Source organism: Ranitomeya imitator, chromosome 6, assembly GCF_032444005.1.
Source record: "Ranitomeya imitator isolate aRanImi1 chromosome 6, aRanImi1.pri, whole genome shotgun sequence".
In the NCBI taxonomy this organism is placed as follows: Eukaryota; Metazoa; Chordata; class Amphibia; order Anura; family Dendrobatidae; genus Ranitomeya; species Ranitomeya imitator.
Genome location: NC_091287.1, coordinates 326,163,324 through 326,190,681, shown reverse-complemented (window position 1 = coordinate 326,190,681; position 27,358 = coordinate 326,163,324). Strand labels below are relative to the sequence as shown.

At 45.3% G+C, this 27,358-nt stretch overlaps 1 protein-coding gene across 1 annotated transcript in view; it reads left to right on the top strand.

Moving 5' to 3' along the window:
- KIF13A (kinesin family member 13A) overlaps positions 1-27,358 on the top strand; it is a 227,097-nt gene that overhangs the window by 49,525 nt on the left and 150,214 nt on the right. Inside the window, exon 3 of the mRNA XM_069730840.1 lies at positions 26,875-26,887. Coding sequence (XP_069586941.1) covers positions 26,875-26,887 — 13 coding nt within the window. The remainder of the gene's footprint in view (positions 1-26,874; positions 26,888-27,358) is intronic.

Here is a 27,358-nt window from a genome sequence, read left to right as displayed (position 1 = left end):
TCAGCCGAAATGAAGGGAAGAGCACCTTTCGACTTTTTTGAACGGAAAATTAGCTGGAATTGATGGCGGACGCCATGTCGTGTTTGAAGAGCCCCTGATGTGCCTTAACAAGGAATTTATCTAGATACTAGATGGAGACCTGATGCTATCACATCGGGAGGGTGGTAATGTCACGATGAGGGCAGGCTTTACAGCATTGATAATCTCTTCCCCCCCATGTGCTCACCCACCTATCCATTCTCTCTTTCCCCATGTGCTGACTTCTCCCGTCTGTGCTCTCTTCTTTGACCTGTCTACCCCATGTGCTATATCTCCCTTGTCTGCTGTGTCTCTCCTTCCTGTGCTGTGTTCTCCCCTCCTGTTATGTCGCGTTTGAGCTGTCTCCCCCCTGTGCTCTGTCTCTCTCACCCCTGTGCGCTTTCTCTCACCCATCTGCTGTCTTCTCCTCTCAGGTCATCTTTTCTTTTACCTGTGTCTGACCGTGTACAGAACATACCACAGCTCCAGGGCAGGGGAGGAAGCGAAAGACAATACTGACATTACAGCATGAGATCGCAGAGGATACATTTTGTGAGGTAAAGTATTGTTTAAAAAAGTCAGTGAAATATTTTACCTGACAAAAGACATCCTCTGTGATCCCCTGCTGTAATGTCAGTATTGTCTTTTGCTTCCTCCCTTGCCCAGGAGCTGTGGTATGTTCGGTACACTGTCAGACACAGACAATTTTTAAAATTAACTTTCCTTCGTAGGAAAATCCCTGTAATGTGACCGGCTTCCTCTGCCTGTAGATACGTCGTGCATCTGCCGCCGGGATGCGCTGATTGATTCACTGCGCCTGCGCGGAATTCGCGCAGGAAAAGTAAATCAGACTGCTGCCATCTTTGTGCAGACAGATAGCTGGGGTCACAATAAAACTGCGCAAAGAAGGCGGCGGTCAGTGAATCATTCAGCTGATCCCAGTGGCGGCGTGTTCGCGACGGTGTTCTGCTGGTGGTACCGCACAAGAGGCTGCATACGGTTATACAGTGTGTGTGTGTGTGAGGTGCGTACGGCTTATACAGTGTGTGTGTGGTGCGTACGGCATATGCAGTGTGTGTGCGGCGCGTAAGGCGTATACAGTGTGTGTGTGGTGCATACAGCATATACGGTGTGTGTGTGTAGTGCGTACCGCATATACAGTGTATGTGTGGCGTGTATGACGTATACAGTGTGTGTATGTAGTGCGTACAACGTATACAGTGTGTGGTGCGTACGGCGTATACAGTGTGTGTGTGTGGTGCGACGGTGTTCCGCTGGTGCTACCGCACAAGAGGCTGGTACCACCAGCAGTTTCGATATTGAGACACCCATCACTTGGGTGTCCCAATATGGCGGTCGGTGAGCTTCTGCTTGAAATTCTGGGATTCTGACACATCTGGACGGAACGGGATGTGAAGACATTACAAGGTAAGTATATATTAGGATGTGGTCAGCACCTTGGACCCCCCAGGTGCTTCACAGAAATTTATAACGTTGAGCTATGAAAACAAACAAAAAAAAAATCACATTTTTTCCACAAACATGATCTTTTAGCCCCAAAAGTTTCATTTAGACAAGCGTAACAAGAGAAAATGGACCCCTTGGAAGGCAGACTTTAGATGGAATGGTTTTTGGCCCAGCACACGATGTCTTAGTTACTGCTCTCCTTACATCTGAAAGCTGGAATGGAAGCGCAGAGCGGTCACTGAGAGTTCAGAAAGCGTCTCTGCACTTTGATTGGTGCAATCGACGATTACAATCAGAGCTGGTACTGGTGACGCCGCCGTTGCTAGGCTCCAGCCTATGATTGGTGCCCTAACTGCAACGATCATAGGCTGGACATCAGTGTTTCAGCCAATTTAATTGCCTGAAAAGCTGAAAAGTTCGGTTTAGGCCCCTTTCATGCATCAGGTTTTTGCCGTCAGGCACAATCCGGTGGATTTTGAAAAAAAACAGATCCAGCAAAAGTAGACGACGGATCCGTTTTTTTTCTCGTAGACTTGCATTAGCACCGGATGGTCTCACGTTTTATCCGTTTCTTTGCCGGATCCGTCTAAAATTTGTTTTCCTGCGGTCGGAGAAAATGTACAGAGGAACGTTTTTTGTCTGCGGTGAAAAAACGCACAGCGATGGATTAGAAGAGAAACTGATAAAACGTGAGGTGTAATGATGGATCCAGCGACCGATTCCATTTTATTTCAAGAAATCATGCATTTTCCATTCTGGAAAAAGTCTCTCTGTCTTTCTCTTCCTCGCAGCAGGAAATCCAAATCCGAGTATATATTTAAAAAAAAAATCGGATCCAGCAGAAAAATGGATCCGCTGAATCAGTTTTTCACAATTTGCAACGGATCCGTTTTTTCAAAAATTAGCCAAATTGCACCTGACGGCTAAAAACTGATGTGTGAAAGAGGTGTTAAGGACAAGTTAAAACACACAGGTTGAATAGTACGGACTTTCCTTTTTCTCTCCGCAATTTAATTATTTAAAAATCATACAATGTGATTTTCTGGTTTTTATTTTTAGATTCTTTCTCTCACAGTTGGTGTACCTACGATAAAAGTTGCAGACCTCTACATTCTTTGTAGGTGGGAAACCTTGCAAAACCTACTTATGTTCCCCACAGTCAGTGAGTAAATAAATTAATTTATAACTAGAAATTCACTCTCTGTCTATGTCTAGAGAAATAATCGCGAAAGAGTGAAGCTATGTGCACACGTTCAGTTTTTTTCGCGTTTTTTTGCGCTAAAAATGCTATAAAAACTCATTAAAAACGCATACATTATGCATTCTATCATTTAGAATGCATTTTGCATGTTTTGTGCACATGGATGCGTTTTTTCCGTGAAAAAAACTTTTTGCGGTAAAAAAATGAGCACGTTCATTATTTTTGCGGATTTTCTGCGTTTTTCCCGCATCTCTATTCATTTGGGAAAAAGCACACAAAAAACGCACCAAAATCGCGTCAAAACGCGTGAAAATCACTGTAAAAACGCATGCGGATTTCTGGCAGAAATGTCCGGTTTTTGTCAGGAAAATTTCTGCAAGAAATCCTGACGTGTGCACATACCCTTAAAATGAGCGTTGTCTTGGTACACTTGGAGAAAGCATTACTAGAATGTCAATAGGATGGGTGCCTGAGCATATGTCTGTCCCCTCTCTTGTGTAGGAAGTGTGCTCCCTGTGGATATTCTTATCTAATACTGGAGATACCAGTGGGCTAAGACTAAAGGTACCGTTACACTAAACGACTTACCAACGATCACGACCAGCGATACGACCTGGCCGTGATCGTTGGTAAGTCGTTGTGTGGTCGCTGGGGAGCTGTCACACAGACAGCTCTCTCCAGCGACCAACGATCAGGGGAATGACTTCGGCATCGTTGAAACGGTCTTCAACGATGCTGAAGTCCCCGGGTAACCAGGGTAAACATCGGGTTACTAAGTGCAGGGCCGCGCTTAGTAACCCGATATTTATCCTGGTTACCATTGTAAAAGTAAAAAAAAAAAAAAAAAAAACACTACATACTCACATTCCGATGTCTGTCACGTCCCCCGCCGTCAGCTTCCCGCACTGACTGTGTCAGCGCCGGCCGGAAAGCAGAGCACAGCGGTGACGTCACCGCTGTGTTCTGCTTTGCGGCCGGCGCTGACAGTCAGTGCAGGGAAGCTGACGGCGGGGGACATGACAGACATCGGAATGTGAGTATGTAGTGTTTTTTTTTTTTTTTTTTACTTTTACAATGGTAACCAGGGTAAATATTGGCTTACTAAGCGCGGCCCTGCACTTAGTAACCAGATGTTTACCCTGGTTGCAAGTGAACACATCGCTGGATCGGCGTCACACACGCCGATCCAGCGATGACAGCGGGTGATCAGCGACCAAAAAAAGGTCCTAATCATTCCCCAGCGACCAACGATCTCCCAGCAGGGGCCTGATCGTTGGTCGCTGTCACACATAACGAGATCGTTAGCGGGATCGTTGCTACATCACAAAAAGCGTGACGTTGCAACGATATCGTTAACGAAATCGTTATGTGTGAAGGTACCTTAAGAAAAGGATGTTCACACTTCTGTCCACTCTTTTTGAATGCTGAACGGCTGCTGTGACCTTGAGATCACTTGACAGCACATGATATAGGTTACCTCCAGGTCACAGCAGCAGAGATTCCTGCTTCACACGCTTGCCAGGCACCTCTCCTATTTATCTAGGACAGGTGTCACGTCTGCCCCTGCTTCATCTTCCCCTGGCTCGCGGCGTACTTACCCGTCCCTGCGCGCTCCCGGAGTGTGTGTGCGCCAACCGACCTCCTCACTTCCCGTCTCGTCGCCGACTCCCGATTCTCGTCGGATGCGCATGCGCACTTCGCTTCGCAGCCCAAGCAACGCACGCGCACCTCCGCAGGCTGGTCTTCGGTCGCTCCGTTCCTCCTCTCTATGATCCCTGAGGTCCCTGACTCAGAAGTCCTGCAGCACTCTAACTATATCAGGTAGCCTCTCCTCCTGTTCTGTGCCTGACTGTCAGTTGTGTTCCACGTTTGATCCAGGCTCCATGCTACCCTGCGCTCTCCTGTCTTTCGGTCTGTCTGACCTGCCTAGCGCTCTGCCTTGCCTCTTGGGCCACTGCCTTGCGTCTGTTTATCACTCACATATTGGTAATTCTGCTTCACGTCACCTGTCTTATCTATGGCATTTTTTCTGTGCTGTGTTGTGCATAAATATGTGATTCTTCAAAATTTCTATTAATCTATGCCTGAAGAAGAGACCTGAGTAGTGTCAAAAGCTTGCAATTTGTTACCATCTTTTCAGTTAGGACTCTGTAAAAATTTTAATTGTATAGTGTTTCTTTGTCTAGACACAACAAGTGTACTTGGCTAATTAAAGTGGTTCTTCACTACTGAGCAGCCCCTGCTTAATTAATTCATGACCCCGTATAAAATAAAATTAAATTATTCTTCCCTACCACAGCTGCACCATTGTAGAATTGAAGGTGCTGCTGTTTTCTTGCATGTGACATGACCTCTGCTGTGGGTCAGTAGCCACAGTTTGGCCTTGTATGGGCAGTGTCTGAATTAATCTTCTGCGTCTGCACCTGCGCAGAAGATAAATTCAGACACTGCCCATACAAGGGTGGACAGTGTTCGCGTAACCGCGCGATCGCACAGCCCATGCTCGAGATTACAGTGCCGACCAGGTCAGTATGACTCTGATGGGAGTGGGGTCATAGTATAATGAAGTGAGGAGGCAGTGATTTCTTATAATAATAATCTTTATTTTTATATAGCGCTAACATATTCCACAGCGCTTTACAGTTTGCACACATTAGCACCATATACCCCGGAGCCTGGAAGAAATCATTAACATAAAAGATTATAAATCAATTTCTTAATGCTTTAACCACAGCTATGAGGCATACAGGTAAGTCTGGTTTAACCATTCAATTACCTGTATGGCCATAGTAATCGATAAAAATCATCCAAGAGTGACAATTTCCCTTTAATAGTTTTCATTTTGATAATTGATAAATAATAAAGTTCATGAACAGAAGAGAAGTGAAAAAATAAATATTTGGCCACCCTTTTGCCTTCAAAGCAGCATCAGTTCTACTAGGTACAAAGACAGGTTTTTTGTAAGATTGTAGTCAGGTGTATGAGTAACCAATTATACGAACCAGGAGAAAATAATCACCCTTTTCATATGTAGGTTGAAGCAAAGTCATTAACAGAAACAGCTGTGTAGATGTTACGCTGTGACGGTCTTAGGAACTGGAGGGGGGACTCAAACTGTCCCTCGAACTGGGACCTTAACTATCCCGGTCCCGGTAGTGCTCTTGATGGTAGTGAGGCCTGAGTCTTTGACCTCACTATGCTCCCGTTAATTCCTTGGTTTTCCCCTCCCCCACCCCATGGAGCCTGGGACAGAAGTGTAATATGAACAAGACGCACAAGACAAAACAGGGATAAAAGAAACCCTCTATCATACAAAAGCACCAACCAACAATATGGAGGAGGATGGGGACAGGGAGGAATAAACTAAATGGGAAACAGTGACCATGTATTAACCCTGCTGTTCTGTTCGGTCTGGGGAGACCTATTTTGAACTTTGGTATTTTTTGGGGTGTTCAAGATGCGGTTCTGAAACTTGTGGTTGATTGACTTAAATGAGGATGGGTCGGTCGGCCACGGGTTTCAGAGCCGCATCTTGAATATTTTAAAGAATATTGAAGTTCAAAGTCGGTCATTTTTGACCAACAGAACAGCAGAGTTAAATGCACATGTACAACAGAACACATCTACAACAACTCCAAAACACTACGCTTAAGCACAGAGCACAGGAAGCCAAATCTCCAATAGCAACAACAAACTCCTATTCAATACAGTGTCTCCTAAGAGCAAGGAAGCAGAGCTTTCACTGGCAAGACTGAGAAGGTCTGGCCAAGTGTTATAGGAAGTTTTAATGACCGGATCAGAAGCAGCTGAAATGGAGATACATGTTTCTGACCAGCAAATAATGGGTTGTTAACCTCTTCAGCACCAAAACAAACCAAATTAATTTAATATGGGATCCAAACACACAGGCTAAATAGATGATTTGCGATTCACAATACGCAGTGATCTTCTACCCCCAGATCTCCCAGGTTGGCGTGACACATTCATGGCAGTAGAAGGCTTAAAGGGAGGAACAGCCAAATTGTGCTCCACTTGTGAGGTCATACACCATGGCAAGGCTGAGCACAACAACAAAAGATAAGGTAGTTAATCTGCATCAGCTAGGTTTATCCCACGCAAAGATTTAAAAGAAAACAACTGAGGTTTCAATACGTGCTGTTAAGCTCTTTTAAAGAAGCATCAAGAAATGGGCAATGTAGATGCAGTGCTCAGCCAAGGAGACTTGGTGCAGCAGATACATGTGCATCATACTTCCCTTCAAAAATAAGAAGTCCAGCTGTGCCATCAGTTCAGTACTGGCACCAACCAAATGGGGCTGAACTACACCATCTACATCAGAGTAGCCTGGCTCAATGTTGTGTTTATGGAAGAATTGTTGCCAAAAAGCTATACTTTCAACATGGAAACAAAGCCAAGCAACTCATTTGTGCCGAAAAACCTAGGAACTGGGATGCCCACTGGTGTTTTAGACTGAGGAGTCAAAATGTAAATTATTTGTCACTGAAGGCAGATTGTTCAATAAAGGTGCTAAGAACTGCACAATAACGAGTGTCTGCAGGCAACATTGAAGAATGAGGTTTCTTGCAAGTCTTGGGCTGCATTTTAGTATTGGATTTGGGGAATTGGTCAGGATTAATGGTTTCTCCATGCTATAGGTAGATAGTAGAGAGGAGCAAGCGTGATCTGATAAGGTTTTCCGAGCACCCTCGTGTAGAGTATCTTTGGCGTGCTTGAATACGATGTTCGAGTCCCTGCGGCTGCATGTTTTGTCAGTTCAACAGCCACAACACATGCAGGGATTGCCTAACAAACAGGCAATTCCTGCATATGTTACAGCTGTTAAACCGCTGCGAGACATGCAGCCGCGGGGACTAGAACATAGTATTCAAGCACACCAAAGAAGCCCTATTTACACGAGCGTGCTCGGATAACACCTCATTCAAGTATGCTTGCTAATCACTAGTACGGTAGTTATCCATCATGCACTACCATCAGGGACGCGTCTGATTGGCTCCAAATTTATTCTGCTAAGTACCATCTGCAATGTAAAGAAAAACAAGTAGTCCTGAAAGTGATGATATGGCCTTCAGAGCTTTGATCTCAACATCGAGTCTGTGAAAATACATGGAGACAGAAGGATTTACACAAGACTACATCAACAGAAGATTTGTGGTAAGTTCTCCAAGATGTTTGGAACTGCTTTTCTGCCAAGTTCCTTCAGAAACAGTGTGCAAGTGGGCCTAGAAGAATTGACGCTGCTTTTAAACAAAGGGTGGTGACACCAGATAAAGTTTTGATGTAGATTTCCTTTTTGTTATTTTACTTCCCATTTTGTTTATTGATACAAATAAATAACTTTTCTATTTTTAAAAATATTCTTCATTTACAGTGTGTTTTCCACAGCTGCCTAACTTTTGCATAGCACTGTAAGGCCATGTTCACACTATGCGGTTTTTACCGCGGAACCGCCGCGATTTTGCCGCTGCGGGTCCGCAGCAGTTTTCCATGCAGGGTACAGTACAATGTTACCCTATGGAAAACAAAAACCGCTGTGCCCACATTGCGGAAAATCCCGGAAAAAAACGCGCGGAATTGCTGCGGAAAAAAAGAAGGAGCATGTCACTTCTTTGTGCGGAACTGCAGCGGTTCTGCACCCATAGACCTCCATTGTGAGGTCAAACCCGCAGTAAAACCCGCAGATGCAAAAATATCTGCGGGTGTTCTGCGATTTTGGGTGTAGAAACCGCTGCAGCCGGAAGTGCGGGGAAGCGGGCGGAAGTGCGTGGGCGGAAGTGCGAGGGCGGAGTGTGGCTGTCACCATGGAGATGTGTATGTATATGTGTGTGTGTGCGTCTGTCTGTGTGTCTGTGTGTCGATAGTGCCACCCAATTGTGCTAAGTCGCCGTATGGGACTACTACTCCCATCCGGTATTAGGATGGGAGAGTTGTCCCTGTGTCCGGCGACTTAGCACAATAGTAAGTAACACAAAACACCTACACATACAATAAACGTAACATACATGACACACAGTACATATAACATAGAGTATATACTCACCATACAGCACGTACTGGTATGCGAAGCCCTCGGTCCCCTAAGGAAAAATCCAAAAAAATTAAACCAAATCTATACTCCGCAGAATCCAATACCGAGTGTCCCACGCTGATCGCCTGCTCTCCGGCGATACACTGCCAGGAGCGAAGCTCCTAGCAGTGTATCGCATACTGTTCCGGAGTTCAATGGCGCCGGCTTCTCGGTTTACGGCAGTACAGCTGCGTGTGAACTTTCCCACGCAGCACTGCCGTACAGCGAGAGTACCGGGGTCAATGAACGCCGGTAAACTCGCTCGCTCATGCGCAGTAACACACCGACAGGAGCCGGAGCTCCTGTCAGTGTGTTGCTGCTGCCGTGGAGAGCAGACACATCTCCGGATGTGTCTGTTCTCCATGGCAGATCGTCGTGGGACCCTCGTTATGAGATTTCTGCGGACAGGGCCAGGGAGTATGAATTTGTTTTTTTTGTTTTTTTTCTTTTTCAGGTCGAGGGTCTTCAGGATGGATTGAGCGTATAATAAAGGTTTTGTCAAAAAGTGTGTGTCATTATTTCATTAAAATATTTTTTCCTAGTGTTTTTTTTTAACCCTTTAGGATTAATAATGGATAGGTGTCTTATTGACGCCTCTCCATTATTAACCGGGCTTAATGCCACCTTACAATTAACCCCTCATTACCATCCATCTGCAGAGAAAACTGCATTAAAAACCGCATTAAAAACCGCACTAAAAACCGCATCAAAAAACGCACCAAAAAACGCACCTGCGTTTTCTGCCAAGAGCTGCGGTTTTTAGTGCAGAAAAATCCGCAGGGAAATCTGCAATGTGTGAACATACCCTAAGAGAAACTTGCATTTTCAGTGTTTTTTTATTTTTGGTGCAAATCTAATTCTAATAATACCTTTTTTTTCCTGTCCTATATAGACATAATTGTGTGTTCATTCTAATCCGGCTGAGATGACCTTTCTCTTAGGCATGAACAGTTGCATTCTAATCAGTTGTGATTTAAATCTACAGTCCTAAGTGACTGAAAGTCCTGCCATGCCCAATTACCATCTTCCTTAACTTTCCATTAATAACATAAACTATCCTCAACTGATTGGTGAACTCCACCCTGGAATTCTTGCCTGTGGACTCTTACAATGGATTGGGAAATGATGTGAACAAGCAACTGTGTCTATAGTTTGTCACAATCATTTTTTTTTCCTGCATACAATTGTGGAGATGGTCAAATAGTATACACAATCTTGATTGATATAGCATTGTTTTGTGGTTTCTTTCAAGGTTAGTGCTTATGAATTGTCCCCGTAATGGCTATTCATCACTTAATTGTGGCAGACCAAAGTAATTGTCAAAAGTACTCATTGCCTGTCGTGTATCCTTTTTAAATTAACTTCTTCTCGTCCAGGCTTCAGAAATTATGTAGAAGTATGTATTTTGTATCTGTCCAGACCAATAGATATTGTAAAATATTTTTTTCAATAAATATTTGCCACTAATGGCACAATAACTTGCTTCACCTTTAGCATGGCCAATGGCATGGATCAGTGCACTTTCCAACGTACATGTTTTCCATCTACTTCCACCTGCAGAGATTCGAAGGTGCACTGAATCGTTTGGCTATGCCATGGATTCAGTGTGCGCCTGTACTTATTTAGCACTGTGAAGCTGACTCTGTTACTCGTCTCTTCACAATGACCTTTCTTCTGTTCAATGCTGTTAATGTAGATGTGGTCCCTTTCCTAGTGTAATTGCCCCACTCTGTTCCCCTTTACTTTGATAATGAGCCCCACCCTGGTCCCCTTCCCTAGATAATGAGCCCCTTTTTGGTATAAAGTGCGCCATCCTGGTCTCCTTCTTGGCGTAATGTGTGCCTTCATGGTAGAATGTGACCCATCCTGGGTACCTTCCTAGGGTAATGTGCCCCATCCTGGGTTAATGTGCCCCTTCCTGGAGTAATGTGCCCCATCCTGTTCCCCTTCCTGGAGTAATGTGCCCTTTCCAGGGGTAACATGCCCCATCCTGTTCCTCTGCCTGGGGTAACATGTCCCATCCTATTCCCCTGCCTGGGGTAATGTGCCCCATCCTGTTCTGCCAAGGGAAACGTGTCCCATCCTGTTTTGCCAAGGGAATCGTGCGCCATCCTCTTCCCCTTCCTGGGGTAACGGGCCCCATCCTGTTCCTCTTCCTGGGGTAATGTGCTCCATCCTGTTCCCTTCTTGGGGAAACGGGCCCCATATTGGGGTAAGGTGTCCCTTCCGGTTCCCCTTCCTTGGGTAATGGGTCCCATCCGGTTCCTCTTCCGGGGGTAACGTGCCCCATCTTGGCCCTTTCATGAGGTAATGTACTTGTCTTGTTCACCTTCCTGAGATCATGTGCCCTGTTATGTTCTTCTCCACCACAGGCAAAAAAAATAAACTATTATGCCTACATACCTTCCTTCCTACGCTGCGCAACGTCCTCTTCTCTACTTGACACAACTTACTTTGGCGTCCCCGCCATGGCTCATGACGTCACTGCCATGTTCTCCCAGTCACGGGCACACAGACGTCAGATGTTGGCCTCTGAGTGGCCGGCTGCATTTATTGCAACGAAGGGAGCTGACGGGTCCCCTGCACGGCAATACATTTCATTTGAATATACGTCCAAGGATGTACATCCAGTTGAAATAGTCGCTGGTGCTGGCAGGCAACCCTCCACCTCCGGGCCCCAGTGCAGCTGCCACAGCAATATGTCTGCCCCTGAGTATATGCCATCTGAAGTGTTGCTCTACATTGAGTAATGTCCTCCCAGTGATGTCTCTAGGTCTGCTTTGAGCTATGCCGAGCAAACACAGCCATTGCAGTAATTAATCATTTGGGAGTCTGAAGGAATTTCTAATATGTAATTACAATGGGAGAACTCAAGTGTCTATATATAGAATGAGGAAGGAAGTTTCTCTTGAGTTTTATCTTCTGCTTTTACCTACTTGTTCATTTCAGTGGGCTAATAGGTAAGGAATAAAGCTCCTGGCATGTGATAAGGCTTAAATTGTTAAGACTTTGAGTAAAACGTTCCTCACTCTCACAACCCATAGAGTATTCAACTCTGCAAATTTACTACATAGTCACTTCTTGAAAAATCCACTTCTCCGTTGTTTATTGCCTCTCAAGATCAGTTTTTCCATGTTCTAACTACAAATGCAAACACTGGAATTGACTGACCTTATGCAATATCGGAGGGGATCTGGCAGTCGCCCATCATGTTTGGAAATCAGACTGTTGCAGCAAATGCTTCGTTTTCTTACTCAGAATATTTCAATCACGGCCAAAGGTTTTTGAAAGTAGAGGAGACATGCAGTGCGAATCTGTAAGGGTATAAATCCTTGTCGTATAATCTTCTTCACATTGAAAGCCATCAACATAGATAGAATATAGACTGATGGAAATTTTGCTCAGAAGTCTATGTTGGGGTTTCTGTTTATAGCCCTGAAAAAACAGTTTAAAGAGAACCTGTCACTCTGATAGTCCCATATGAGATGAGACCAGTACCTTTCAGCCCTGATACACCGCTTTCTAATATGCTGAGTATATGCCCCCAATGCAGTCCGTGACATAAGAAAAACACCTTTTATTATACTCTCCTAAGGGGTGGCCAGTTCGATGGTTTTGGTCTGGTTTCTCCCTTTTTATTTTGATGCTCTCCTCCTGCTCTGGTTCGTGTGGATGATGCGTCCTAGTTTATCCACACAATCTCCCCGGCATCGCACTCCTGCGCAGGCGCACTTCTCTGCCCTGTCGAGAGCAAAGCAAAGTACTGCAGGGCTCATGTGCCCGGATAGGTCAAAGCACCCCGAAGCATGTGCACTGCAGGACTTTATTCTGCCCTGGTTAAGGCGGAGAAGTTCGCCTGCACAGGAGCGTGATGTCCACATGAAGCACAGAAGGAGGACGTCATCGAAAGAAGAACTGAGGCACTGGACCAAGAGCAGCGACACTCATGGGACCTGACCGCCCCATTGGTGAGCATAATAAAAGGTGTTTTTCTTTTTTGCAGGCTGGAATGGGGGCATATATACAACATTATAGAATGCTGTTTATCAGGGATGAAAGGTGGTGCTCTTATCTCATACTGGACAAACCTGGTGACTGGATCCCTTTAAGGTATATCTGATGACGGGACCACTGAATTTAAAGGGAACCGGTCACCAAAAATAACGCTATTAGCCTGCAGATATGTGATTAATCTGCAGTTCAACAGTGTTACGATGCTGCCCAGCTCCTGCACGCAGCCGAATGGTAAAAGCTGACACACTGACCAAACACTGATGGTAAAAGCTGACACACTGACCAAATACTGATGGTAAAAGCTGACACACTGACCAAATACTGATAGTAAAAGCTGACACACTGACCAAACACTGATGGTAAAAGCTGACACACTGACCAAACACTGATGGTAAAAGCCGACATAATGACCAAACACTGATGGTAAAAGCTGACATACTGACCAAACACTGATGGTAAAAGCCGACACACTGATGGTAAAAGCCGACACACTGACCAAACACTGATGGTAAAAGCTAATACACTGAACAAACACTGATGGTAAAGCCGACATAAAGACCAAACACTGATGGTAAAGCCGACATAATGACCAAACACTGATCGTAAAAGCTGACACACTGACCAAACACTGATGGTAAAAGCTAACACACTAACCAAACACTGATGGTAAAAGCTGACACACTGACCAAACACTGATGGTAAAAGCTGACACACTGACCAAACACTGATGGTAAAAGCCGACATAATGACCAAACACTGATGGTAAAAGCCGACACACTGATGGTAAAAGCCGACACACTGATGGTAAAAGCCGACACACTGACCAAACACTGATGGTAAAAGCTAACACACTGAACAAACACTGATGGTAAAAGCTGACACACTGACCAAATACTGATGGTAAAAGCTAACACACTGACCAAACACTGATGGTAAAAGCTGACACACTGACCAAACACTGATGGTAAAAGCTGACACACTGACCAAATACTGATGGTAAAAGCTGACACACTGACCAAATACTGATAGTAAAAGCTGACACACTGACCAAACACTGATGGTAAAAGCTGACACACTGACCAAACACTGATGGTAAAAGCTAACACACTAACCAAACACTGATGGTAAAAGCTGACACACTGACCAAACACTGATGGTAAAAGCTGACACACTGACCAAACACTGATGGTAAAAGCCGACATAATGACCAAACACTGATGGTAAAAGCCGACACACTGATGGTAAAAGCCGACACACTGATGGTAAAAGCCGACACACTGACCAAACACTGATGGTAAAAGCTAACACACTGAACAAACACTGATGGTAAAAGCTGACACACTGACCAAATACTGATGGTAAAAGCTAACACACTGACCAAACACTGATGGTAAAAGCTGACACACTGACCAAACACTGATGGTAAAAGCTGACACACTGACCAAATACTGATGGTAAAAGCTGACACACTGACCAAATACTGATAGTAAAAGCTGACACACTGACCAAACACTGATGGTAAAAGCTGACACACTGACCAAACACTGATGGTAAAAGCTGACACACTGACCAAATACTGATGGTAAAAGCTGACACACTGACCAAGCACTGATGGTAAAAGCCGACACACTGACCAAATACTGATGGTAAAAGCTGACACACTGACCAAATACTGATGGTAAAAGCTGACACATTGACCAAATACTGATGGTAAAAGCTGACACACTGACCAAACCCTGATGGTAAAAGCCGACATACTGACCAAACACTGAATTTCTGGTGCGGATTCTGCCTCTCCTGGCAGAAAATGCAGCTGCGGATTTGTTGCGTTTTTTGTGCGGTTCCGCAGCGTTTTTTGTGCGTTTTTTTGCTCCGTTTTTTTGTGCTTTTTTTTTTTTACCCCTGCAGTTTTCTATAATGGAATGGGTACAAAAACGCTGCAGATTCACAAAAAAGAAGTGACATGCTACTTCTTTTAAACCGCAGCGTTTCCGCAGCGGATTTTCCGCAAAGTGCGCACACCATTTTTTTTTTCTCATTGAATAAACGAGAAGCTGATATGTATCACTTTGGAGGAGCACCACCTCAGCATTTTCTCCCCGACTATTTATAGCTGCTTCCATTTATCACTTTTTCTCTTGCTTTCATACAGCCTTTTCTTTTACTTCAGCAGACATAAAGACTGTAAGCCTAATGTAAACTTTAAGAAAATCATTGTCTGGCAAAAACTAGCTTATTTGAAAGGCAAAGCAGAACATTACATGCCTGCCTGATTTCTACATGTCATGGCTACCACACCCCAAATGCTTTATGAAATTAAGATCACAAGCTACAGGCCTCTTTAATGCACTTGAAATGCCGATCAATGGCTGTGTCCCTCTTGGCAGCCACACTTGTTTTTCTTTTTCTAGGAGAATTAAATATGCTAGCGGAAAGAGAAAATCAATATCTGCACAATGTGGCTTTTTATCCGTAAATACATACCATGTATCATTAGAAAAAAGTATAGAGGGACATTACATAGATAAGGTGGGCTATGATGACCTTTACTGTTGCTCTTTTTCAGATTTAGGAAGTGATTTTTCTGAATGTCAACCCCTCACCTCCCAAGCCTGTTTTCACCTTCATGAGGAGGCCAAATTTTACAATTCTGACCAGTGTCACTTTGTGTTAATAACTCTGGAACACTTCACCTTATCCCAGTGATTTTGAAAATGTTTTCTCTTTGTACTTCATGGTAGTGGTACAATTTGTTCGATAAGACTTGTATTTATTTGTGAAAAAAAAAAAAAAAAACAGAAATTTGGTGAAAATTTTATCAACTTTGCAATTTTCAAACGTTTAATTTTTATGCCCTTAAACCAAAGTGATATTTCGCCCAAAATAGTTAATAAGTAACATTTCTTACTTGTCTGCTCTACATCAGCACAATTTTTAAAACCTAAAAATAAATTCGGAAACCAGAAGGGTTTACAGTTGACCAGCAATTTTCTAATTTTTCCAACAAAATTTACAGAACCATTTTTTTGGGGGGGACCACATCACATTTGAAGTGAGATTGAGGAGCCTATATGACAGAAAATACCAAAATACCCCAAATTGACACCATTCTAAAAACTGCACCTTCAAGGTACACAAAATCACATTGAAGAAGTTTATCAACCCTTCAGGTACTTCACAGGAACGTTTGCAATGTGGAAGGAAAAGAATGAACATTTTAACATTTTTTTCACAAAACTTATACTTTAGATCCATTTTTTTTTATTTTCACAAGGGTAACAAGAGAAAATGGACTCCAAAATGTGCTGTGCAATTTCTCCTGAGTACACCGATACCCCATATGTGTGGGAAAACTTCTGTTTGGGTGCATGGCAAGGCTCGGAAAGGAAAGCGCACCGTGTGACTTGTAGAATGCAAAATTATCTGGAATTATTAGCGAATGCAATGTCGGCTTGGAGAGCCCTTAATGTGCCTAAACAATGGACCCCCACAAGTGACGCCATTTTGGAAAATAGACTCCTTATGGAATGTATAAAGATGTGTGATGAGCACCTTGAACTCCCAGGTGCTTCTCAGAAGTTTATAATGTTAAGCTGTGAAAATAAAAAAAAGAACATTTTTTTTCCTCAAAAATGTTATTTTAGCCTCATTTTTTTCATTTTCACAAGGTTAACAGGAGAAAATGGACCCCAAAAATTGTTGTGCAATTTCTCCTGAGCACGCCGATGCAACGCACGTCGAGGCTCAGAAAGGAAGGAGTGACGTTTTGGAATGCAGACTTTGATAGAATGCTCTGCGGGTGCCATGTCACGTTTGGAGAGCCTCTGATGTGCCTAAACAGTGGAAGCCCTCCACAAACTAGACCCCTCAAGGAATTTATCTAGATTTGTGGTGAGCATCTTGATTTCCCAGGTGCTTCACAGAAATTTATAACATTAAGCTGTGAAAACAAAAAAAGCAATTTTTTTCTTCAAATGTTCTTTTAGCCACAATTTTTTTCATTTTCACAAGTTTAACAGGAGAAAATGGACCGCAAGAATTGTTGTGAAATTTTTCCTCAGTACGCCAATACCCCATATATGAGTGTAAAGTACTGTTTGGGCACACGGCAGGGCTCGGTGGGAAGGAGCGCCATTTGATACAGAATTTTACAACATTGATCTGTGAAAATGAGAAAAAAAATTCCCGCAAAAAACGTTGTTTTAGCCCTATTTTTCGTCACTTTCATAAAGATAGCAGGAGAAAATGAACCACAAAACTTGTTGTGCAATTTCCCCTGAGTACACCGATACCTCCTATATGTGGACGAAAACTACGGTACTTTTGAGGCGGAATGCAAAACTTAGAATGCAAGAAGCGCCATATTGGAGTTCAGATTTTGCTGGAATGGTTTGAAGGTGCCATGTCACTTTGTCAGAGCCCCTGGGATGCGAGAACGGCAGAAATCCCCATAGATGGTCTCATTTTCCAAACTGCACCCACCAGTTAATTAATCTAGGGGTGCAGTGAGCATGTTGACACCACATGTGCCGAAACACAATTTGATACCATTGGGCGGTGAAAATATAATAAATTACATTTTACCTCTAAAATGTTGTTTTAGAGCTAAGTTTTTAATTTTTCTAAGGGCTAATGGGGTGGTGATTAAAGATGTGATGGAAAATACCAACAATACAAATTATGTACAGATCTCACCAAAATTATTTACCAAAATACAGCATAAGTGAGAATTAAAATATAACTTTTAACCCCTTCCCGACCTTTGACGCCACGTAGGCGTCATGAAAGTCGGTGCCAATCCGACCTATGACGCCTATGTGGCGTCATGGAAAGATCGCGTCCCTGCAGATCGGGTGAAAAGGTTAACTCCCATTTCACCCGATCTGCAGGGACAGGGGGAGTGGTAGTTTAGCCCAGGGGGGTGGCTTCACCCCCCCGTGGCTACGATCGCTCTGATTGGCTGTTGAAAGTGAAACTGCCAATCAGAGCGATTTGTAATATTTCACCTATTAAAACTGGTGAAATATTACAATCCAGCCATGGCCGATGCTGCAATATCATCGGCCATGGCTGGAAACACTGATGTGCCCCCACCCCACCGATCGCCCCCCCCAAGCCACCGATCTGTCCAGTACACTGCTCCGGCTCCCCTCCGTCCTGTGCTCCGCTCCCCCCAGTCTCTTGTCCGCCCCCCCTCGTGCTCCAATCACCCCCCGTGCTCTGATCCAACCCCCGCGCTCTGATCCACCCCCGCGCTCCGATCCACCCCCCTGCGCTCCGATCCACCCCCCATGCTCCGATCCCCCCCCCGCGCTACCCCCTACTCCATCATACTTACCGATCCTCCCGGGGTCCGTGCGTCTTCTCCCTGGGCGCTGCCATCTTCCAAAATGGCGGGCGCATGCGCAGTGCGCCCGCCGAATCTGCCGGCCGGCAGATTTGTTCCAAAGTGCATTTTGATCACTGAGATAGGTTATATCTCAGTGATCAAAATAAAAAAAATAGTAAATGACCCCCCCCCCCCTTTGTCACCCCCATAGGTAGGGACAATAAAAAAATAAAGATTTTTTTTTTCCACTAAGGTTAGAATAGGGTTAGGGTTTCGATATGTGCACACATATTCTGGTCCTCTGCGGATTTTTCCGCTGCGGATTTCATAAATCCGCAGTGCTAAACCGCTGCGGATTTATGGCGGATTTACCGCGGTTTTTCTGCACATTTCACTGCAGTTTTACAACTGCGATTTTCTATTGGAGCAGTTGTAAAACCGCTGCGGAATCCGCAGAAAGAAGTGACATGCTGCGGAATGTAAACCGCTGCGTTTCCGTGCAGTTTTTCTGCAGCATGTGTACAGCGATTTTTGTTTCCCATAGGTTTACATTGAACTGTAAACTCATGGGAAACTGCTGCGGATTCGCAGCGTTTTCCGCAGTGTGTGCACATACCTTTAGAATTAGGCTATGTGCACACGGTGTGGATTTGGCTGCGGATCCACAGCGGATTGGCCGCTGCGGATTCGCAGCAGTGTTCCATCAGGTTTACAGTACCAAGTAAAGCTATGGAAAACCTAATCCGCTGTGCCCATGGTGTGGAAAATACCGCGCGGAAACGCTGTGTTGTATTTTCCGCAGCATGTCAATTCTTTGTGCGGATTCCGCAGCATTTTACACCTGTTCCTCAATAGGAATCTGCACGTGAAATCCGCACAAAAAACACTGGAAATCCGCGGTAAATCCGCTGGTAAAACGCAGTGCCTTTTACCCACGGATTTTTCAAAAATGGTGCTGAAAAATCTCACACGAATCCGCAACGTGGGCACATAGCCTTAGGGTTAGGGTTGGAATTAGGGTTGTGGTTAGGGTTAGGGGTGTGTTGAGGTTAGGCTTGTGGTTAGGGGTGTGTTGGGGTTAGTGTTGGAGTTAGAATTGAGGGGTTACCACTGTTTAGGCACATCAGGGGTCTCCAAACGCAACATGGCGCCACCATTGATTCCAGCCAATCTTGTATTCAAAAAGTCAAATGGTGCTCCCTCACTTCCGAGCCCCGACGTGCGCCCAAACAGTGGTTTACCCCCACATATGGGGTACCAGCATACTCAGGACAAACTGCGCAACAATTATTGGGGTCCAATTTCTCCTGTTACCCTTGTGAAAATAAAAAATTGCTTGCTAAAACATCATTTTTGAGGAAAGAAAAATGATTTTTTATTTTCACGGCTCTGCGTTGTAAACGTCTGTTAAGCACTTGGGGGTTCAAAGTGCTCACCACATATCTAGATAAGTTCCTTGGGGGGTCTAGTTTCTAAAATGGGGTCACTTGTGGGGGGTTTCTACTGTTTAGGCACACCAGGGGCTCTGCAAACGCAACGTGACGCCCGCAGACCATTCCATCAAAGTCTGCATTTAAAAAGTCACTACTTCCCTTCTGAGCCCCCACGTGTGCCCAAATAGTGGTTTACCCCCACACATGGGGTATCAGCGTACTTAGGAGAAACTGGACAACAACTTTTGGGGTCCAATTTCTCCTGAAACCCTTGGGAAAATAAAAAATTCTGGGCTAAATAATTATTTTTGAGGAAAGAAAACGTATTTATTATTTTCACGGCTCTGCATTATAAACTTCTGTGAAGCACTTGGGGGTTCAAAGTGCTCACCACACATCTATATTAGTTCCTTTGGGGGTCTAGTTTCCAAAATGGGGTCATTTGTGGGGGATCTCCAATGTTTAGGCACACAGGGGCTCTCCAAACGTGACATGGTGTCCGCTAATGATTGGAGCTAATTTTCCATTTAAAAAGCCAAATGGCGTGCCTTCCCTTCCGAGCCCTGCCGTGCGCCCAATCAGTGGCTTACCCCCACATATGGGGGTATCAGCGTACTCAGGACTAACTGGACAACAACATTTGGGGTCCAATTTATCCTATTACCCTTGGCAAAATAGGAAATTCCAGGCTAAAAAATCATTTTTGAGGAAAGAAAAATTATTTTTTATTTTCATGGCTCTGCGTTATAAACTTCTGTGAAGCACCTGGGGGTTTAAAGTGCTCAATATGCATCTAGATAAGTTTCTTGGGGGGTCTAGTTTCCAAAATGGGGTCACTTGTGGGGGAGCTCCAATGTTTAGGCACACAGGGGCTCTCCAAACGCGACATGGTGTCCGCTAACAATTGGAGCTAATTTTCCATTCAAAAAGTCAAATATGAGGTATCGGCGTACTCGGGAGAAATTGCCCAACAAATTTTAGGATCCATTTTATCCTGTTGCCCATGTGAAAATGAAAAAATTGAGGCTAAAATAATTTTTTTTGTGACAAAAAAAGTACTTTCATTTTTACGGATCAATTTGTGAAGCACCTGGGGGTTCAAAGTTCTCACTATGCATCTAGATAAGTTCCTTGGGGCATCTAGTTTCCAAAATGGGGTCACTTGTGGGGGAGCTCCAATTTTTAGGCACACGGAGGCTCTCCAAACGTGACATGGTGTCCGCTAAAGAGTGCAGCCAATTTTTCATTCAAAAAGTCAAATGGCGCTCCTTCCCTTCCAAGCCCTGTCGTGCGCCCAAACAGTGGTTTACCCCCACATATGAGGTATCAGCGTACTCAGGACAAATTGGACAACAACTTTCGTGGTTCAGTTTCTCCATTTACCATTGGGAAAATAAAAAAATTGTTGCTAAAAGATCATTTTTGTGACTAAAAAGTTAAATGTTCATTTTTTCCTTCCATGTTGCTTCTGCTGCTGTGAAGCACCTGAAGGGTTAATAAACTTCTTGAATGTGGTTTTGAGCACCTTGAGGGGTGCATTTTTTTAGAATGGTGTCACTTTTGGGTATTTTCAGCCATATAGACGCCTCAAACTGACTTCAAATGTGAGGTGGTCCCTAAAAAAATGGTTTTGTAAATTTCGTTGTAAAAATGACAAATCGCTGGTCAAATTTTAACCCTTATAACTTCCTAGCAAAAAATTTTGTTTCCAAAATTGTGCTGATGTAAAGTAGACGTGTGGGAAATGGTATTTATTAACTATTTTGTGTCACATAACTCTCTGGTTTAACAGAATAAAAATTCAAAATGTGAAAATTGCAAAATTTTCAAAATTTTCGCCAAATTTCCATTTTTATCACAAATAAACGCAGAATTTATTGACCTAAATTTACCACTAACATGAAGCCCAATATGTCACGAAAAAATAATCTCGGAACCGCTAGGATCCGTTGAAGCGTTCCTGAGTTATTACCTCATAAAGGGACACTGGTCAGAATTGCAAAAAACGGCCAGGTCATTAAGGTCAAAATAGGCTGGGTCATGAAGGGGTTAATATAATAATTAAAAATATAAACAAGACATGTGCCACCATAGGCGATATAAAAGTGGTTGAATTTCTGTTATTGTTGGTCAATATTGCATTAAAACAGAGAAAAAAAGAACGTACTTAAATAAAAATTAGAGTCCCACTGCAGTGGCAAGAGAGAGAAAATCGAATTAGACCAGGGTACTGTGTCAATGGTATTAATCCTTGTACACCAAGGATGGAACTCCATCCCCACGACACTAAAATCCTGGCTTGCAAATATAGAAAATATTTATGACAATAACACCACCGTTATCAATGCATAAACAAGTGGTGCAATTGAGAGACAAAATTAATAAATAAGAACAGTCTCACCAAATCCGGTGGGTGTTGAAAAGGGGAGAGGTGATTTTTTTCGGTTCTAGTAGAGTAAAATTAATAATTGGCTAATTTCCTACATTGGGTATAAATTTCACTGAAAGATGTTTATCTACATAAACTCCACCCATAAATACTGTCTGTTTCTTAAAGGGAATATATCACCAGCAACAGAATGTAGAGACGGAGTCCAGCGATGTGTCACTTACTGGGCTGCTTACCGTAGTTTTGATACAAATCTCTTGCTGATAAAACCGAGATTATCATTAGAGGACTAGTAAGCCTTTTCCATTGTAGTCCTCCATATTCATGTATAATCCTGCCCCCACTACTGATTGGCAGCTTTCTGTAAATCAGTGGTGTGCTTGGGATATTCAAAGAACTGATCGCAATTTTATCAAAACTGCATCAAGCAGCCCAGTAACTGATACAGCTCTGTAATTGGGGTACATTATGTTGCTCTCAGATGGGGTAGCAAAAACCTGCTGACCGATGATCTCTAAAAGTATCGCACTAATGCCACCATAGTTGCCCCCATTCCCACATTGATAGTGCTGGTAGAGAGCTGCTTATCAATAATGGCCAGACAAAAATAGCTATAAAATTTTTTTATTTGTTAACTTGCAGATATTTTATATCTAACCATATTAAGCTGACTGCTTAAGGGGTCCCAGTCGTTCTCAAGCTGAACCCTATTTTGTCTACTCATGTTATATCCAAACTAGCTATTGAACCCGTTCTACGCCCGGGTGGCGAGCATTTATATTGGTATATTGTCTCCATCCTGGTATGTGCTGCTCCATCCTGCGTCCCCATCCTGTCATGCGCTGCTCCATCCTGCGTCCCCATCCTGTCATGTGCTGCTCCATCCTGCGTCCCCATCCTGTCATGTGCTGCTCCATCCTGCGTCCCCATCCTGTCATGTGCTGCTCCATCCTGCGTCCCCATCCTGTCATGCGCTGCTCCCATCCTGCGTCCCCATCCTGTGATGCGCTGCTCCCATCCTGTGATGCGCTGCTCCCATCCTGTGATGCGCTGCTCCCATCCTGTGATGCGCTGCTCCCATCCTGTGATGCGCTGCTCCCATCCTGCGTCCCCATCCTGTCATGTGCTGCTCCATCCTGCGTCCCCATCCTGTCATGCGCTGCTCCATCATGCGTCCCCATCCTGTCATGCGCTGCTCCATCCTGCGTCCCCATCCTTATGTGCTGCTGCATCCTGCGTCCCCATCCTTATGTGCTGCTGCATCCTGCGTCCCCATCCTTATGTGCTGCTCCATCCTGCGTCCCCATCCTTATGTGCTGCTCCCATCCTGCGTCCCCATCCTTATGTGCTGCTCCATCCTGCGTCCCCATCCTTATGTGCTGCTGCATCCTGCGTCCCCATCCTTATGTGCTGCTCCATCCTGCGTCCCCATCCTTATGTGCTGCTGCATCCTGCGTCCCCATCCTTATGTGCTGCTGCATCCTGCGTCCCCATCCTTATGTGCTGCTCCCATCCTGCGTCCCCATCCTTATGTTCATGCTGCATCCTGCGTCCCCATCCTTATGTGCTGCTGCATCCTGCGTCCTCATCCTTATGTTCATGCTGCATCCTGCGTCCCCATCCTTATGTTCATGCTCCATCCTGCGTCCCCATACTGTTATGTGCTGCTCCATCCTGCGTCCCCATCCTTATGTGCTGCTCCATCCTGCGTCCCCATCCTTATGTGCTGCTCCATCCTGCGTCCCCATCCTTATGTGCTGCTGCATCCTGCGTCCCCATCCTTATGTTCATGCTGCATCCTGCGTCCCCATCCTTATGTGCTGCTGCATCCTGCGTCCCCATCCTTATGTGCTGCTGCATCCTGCGTCCCCATCCTTATGTGCTGCTGCATCCTGCGTCCCCATCCTTATGTGCTGCTCCATCCTGCGTCCCCATCCTTATGTGCTGCTGCATCCTGCGTCCCCATCCTTATGTTCATGCTGCATCCTGCGTCCCCATCCTTATGTTCATGCTGCATCCTGCGTCCCCATCCTTATGTGCTGCTGCATCCTGCGTCCCCATCCTTATGTGCTGCTCCCATCCTGCGTCCCCATCCTTATGTTCATGCTGCATCCTGCGTCCCCATCCTTATGTGCTGCTGCATCCTGCGTCCTCATCCTTATGTTCATGCTGCATCCTGCGTCCCCATCCTTATGTTCATGCTCCATCCTGCGTCCCCATACTGTTATGTGCTGCTCCATCCTGCGTCCCCATCCTTATGTGCTGCTCCATCCTGCGTCCCCATCCTTATGTGCTGCTCCATCCTGCGTCCCCATCCTTATGTGCTGCTCCATCCTGCGTCCCCATCCTTATGTGCTGCTCCATCCTGCGTCCCCATCCTTATGTGCTGCTCCATCCTGCGTCCCCATCCTTATGTCCTGCTCCATCCTGCGTCCCCATACTGTTATGTGCTGCTCCATCCTGCGTCCCCATCCTTATGTGCTGCTGCATCCTGCGTCCCCATCCTTATGTGCTGCTCCATCCTGCGTCCCCATCCTTATGTCCTGCTCCATCCTGCGTCCCCATACTGTTATGTGCTGCTCCATCCTGCGTCCCCATCCTTATGTGCTGCTGCATCCTGCGTCCCCATACTGTTATGTGCTGCTCCATCCTGCGTCCCCATCCTTATGTGCTGCTCCATCCTGCGTCCCCATCCTTATGTGCTGCTCCATCCTGCGTCCCCATCCTTATGTGCTGCTGCATCCTGCGTCCCCATCCTTATGTGCTGCTCCATCCTGCGTCCCCATCCTTATGTGCTGCTCCATCCTGCGTCCCCATCCTTATGTGCTGCTGCATCCTGCGTCCCCATCCTTATGTTCATGCTCCATCCTGCGTCCCCATCCTTATGTGCTGCTCCATCCTGCGTCCCCATACTGTTATGTGCTGCTCCATCCTGCGTCCCTATCCTTATGTGCTGCTCCATCCTGCGTCCCCATCCTTATGTGCTGCTCCATCCTGCGTCCCCATCCTTATGTGCTGCTCCATCCTGCGTCCCCATCCTTATGTGCTGCTCCATCCTGCGTCCCCATCCTTATGTCCTGCTCCATCCTGCGTCCCCATACTGTTATGTGCTGCTCCATCCTGCGTCCCCATCCTTATGTGCTGCTGCATCCTGCGTCCCCATCCTTATGTGCTGCTCCATCCTGCGTCCCCATCCTTATGTGCTGCTCCATCCTGCGTCCCCATCCTTATGTGCTGCTGCATCCTGCGTCCCCATCCTTATGTGCTGCTCCATCCTGCGTCCCCATCCTTATGTGCTGCTCCATCCTGCGTCCCCATCCTTATGTGCTGCTCCATCCTGCGTCCCCATCCTTATGTGCTGCTCCATCCTGCGTCCCCATCCTTATGTGCTGCTCCATCCTGCGTCCCCATCCTTATGTGCTGCTCCATCCTGCGTCCCCATACTGCCTCTGACCCGCTCGGCGCCGAGTGCTGGGGGGCCTGAGCAGGCGGGGACACCGGCGCGCTGTGGGGGTCAGGTGCCGGTATCGCCGCCAGCTCAGGCCCCCCCAGCACTTACTATACTCACCTGTCCGGAGTTCCATCGCTGAGCGCCGCCATCTTCCCGGTCTCCTGGCTGTGACTGTTCAGTCAGAGGGCGGCGCCGGTGCGCATTAAGCGCGTCATCGCGCCCTCTGAACTGAAGGCCACAGACCGAAGACCGGGAAGATGGCGCCGCTCAGCGATGGAACGGGGACAGGTGAATATAGGCCGATACTCACCCTCCTGGCGGTCCCTGCTTCTGCGGTGGAGATCGCGGTGTGTGTTCAGTGTGAACGCACACCGCGATCTCCCGGGAGCGTCGCTCTGTGAGGCCCAGACTGCGCCGGCGCTTGCGCAGTCTATAGAGGCTTCGGACAGAGTGACGCTCCCAGCGTTATATTATAGATACTACGTGAAGGATAAATGACGTTAAAGAGACTGAATGATAAAGTGCTTCATTTGCAATACATCGGGTTTGAAGGGGGATTATATGAAACAAAAAACATTCCTGTTAGTCGGAAAAAGCAAAGTGTGAATAGAGCCGTACATAGTGATTAGTTAATTGACCAGATGTGGATGACATTTGTCTATGACGGAGCAGGGTTAGCCAGTAGATAGCCAATACAAACAACCTTTTCTTCCTTGCTTGGTGCTTGAGAAAGGGGAGGTTCGCGAAGAATCTCGGAACAGTTGTGGACTACTGGTCCCAGCAGCAACGTCTGTGCTAAACATGGCCAGAGCAGCCCTTCACGCCTCCTGGAAATGGCCGAGCTTTATTCATATGGATTAAGGGAAAGATCGGCTATAGGGATGTGAAACTAAACGCTAAGGGTCTATTTATATGAACCGGTGAACAGCACAATGCAACCTCCGCTCGGGAAACTTGTACCGATAGTCGCACCCGTTCCATTGGCTGATCAGCAGCCTGTTTACATTCAAGATAATCCTGAAAATCTCATTCATAACACTCGTTAATGATTATCTGCCAACTTATTTTTTTCTTCTGAATTCATATTTCATCAGACTCCATATTGTTATGGGATTTTACTGATGTCTGCCGACACATAATGTCATTGTGGTGACTCGATACAATTTGGTTGAGGAGTATGATCACAACATAAATCAGTTGTTTTTCTTTTGATTATTTGCTATGCAGCAAAATGGAATATTCTATGTATTAATGTATCACATGAACGCGAGCTATTTGTCTTCAGTTGCTGTTCTGTTGCCTAGCCTTTGGCAAGTTCATGTTGGATTTTGGAGTAATGCAAATGGCTCCTAAGGCTAACAGTTTTCTGCATCCTGACTATTATTTAGACTTCTTGCTGATTTTGCATTTTTTTTTCTTTTTTCTCTTTCATGTTTCTGATGATCCACCCAATCTTCTTTGTTTTCTGGAATTCATGTTCTCTGTAGAAAACCACCAAAGGTAAGGGGTTTACCTTCTGTTTTAATTATATTTATGTTCTAGACGTAGGTTTGTTTTCGGCAAACCTAACACTACTATTGAAGTAAAAAGGAGATGATCTTCAGTACCCGGGAATGGCCACTGCCCAGTGAATGGAGCTGTACCATTCATCTCCGATCTCTGTATGGTAGCTGCCAGAGCTGTCGATAGTTGATCAGTGGGATTGCAGGGGTTTAGGGCTCCTACTGATTTTGCCATAGTTGTAATGGACAGGTCACCAATATCTTAAATCTGGAACACTAAGGAGCACTTTGTACATTCTGCTTTGTCCTGGACCACAGAATTGCCATATGTTCAGAATAGAAAAGCCAAAATCGGCCTCTTGGAATGGGACTATTCCTTGGTGGTACTCTACAGGAAATCCTCTGTGTATTCATTCTGTGTGAGCATACCCTCTAAAGGTACCTTCACACTGAGCAACTTTAGAACGAG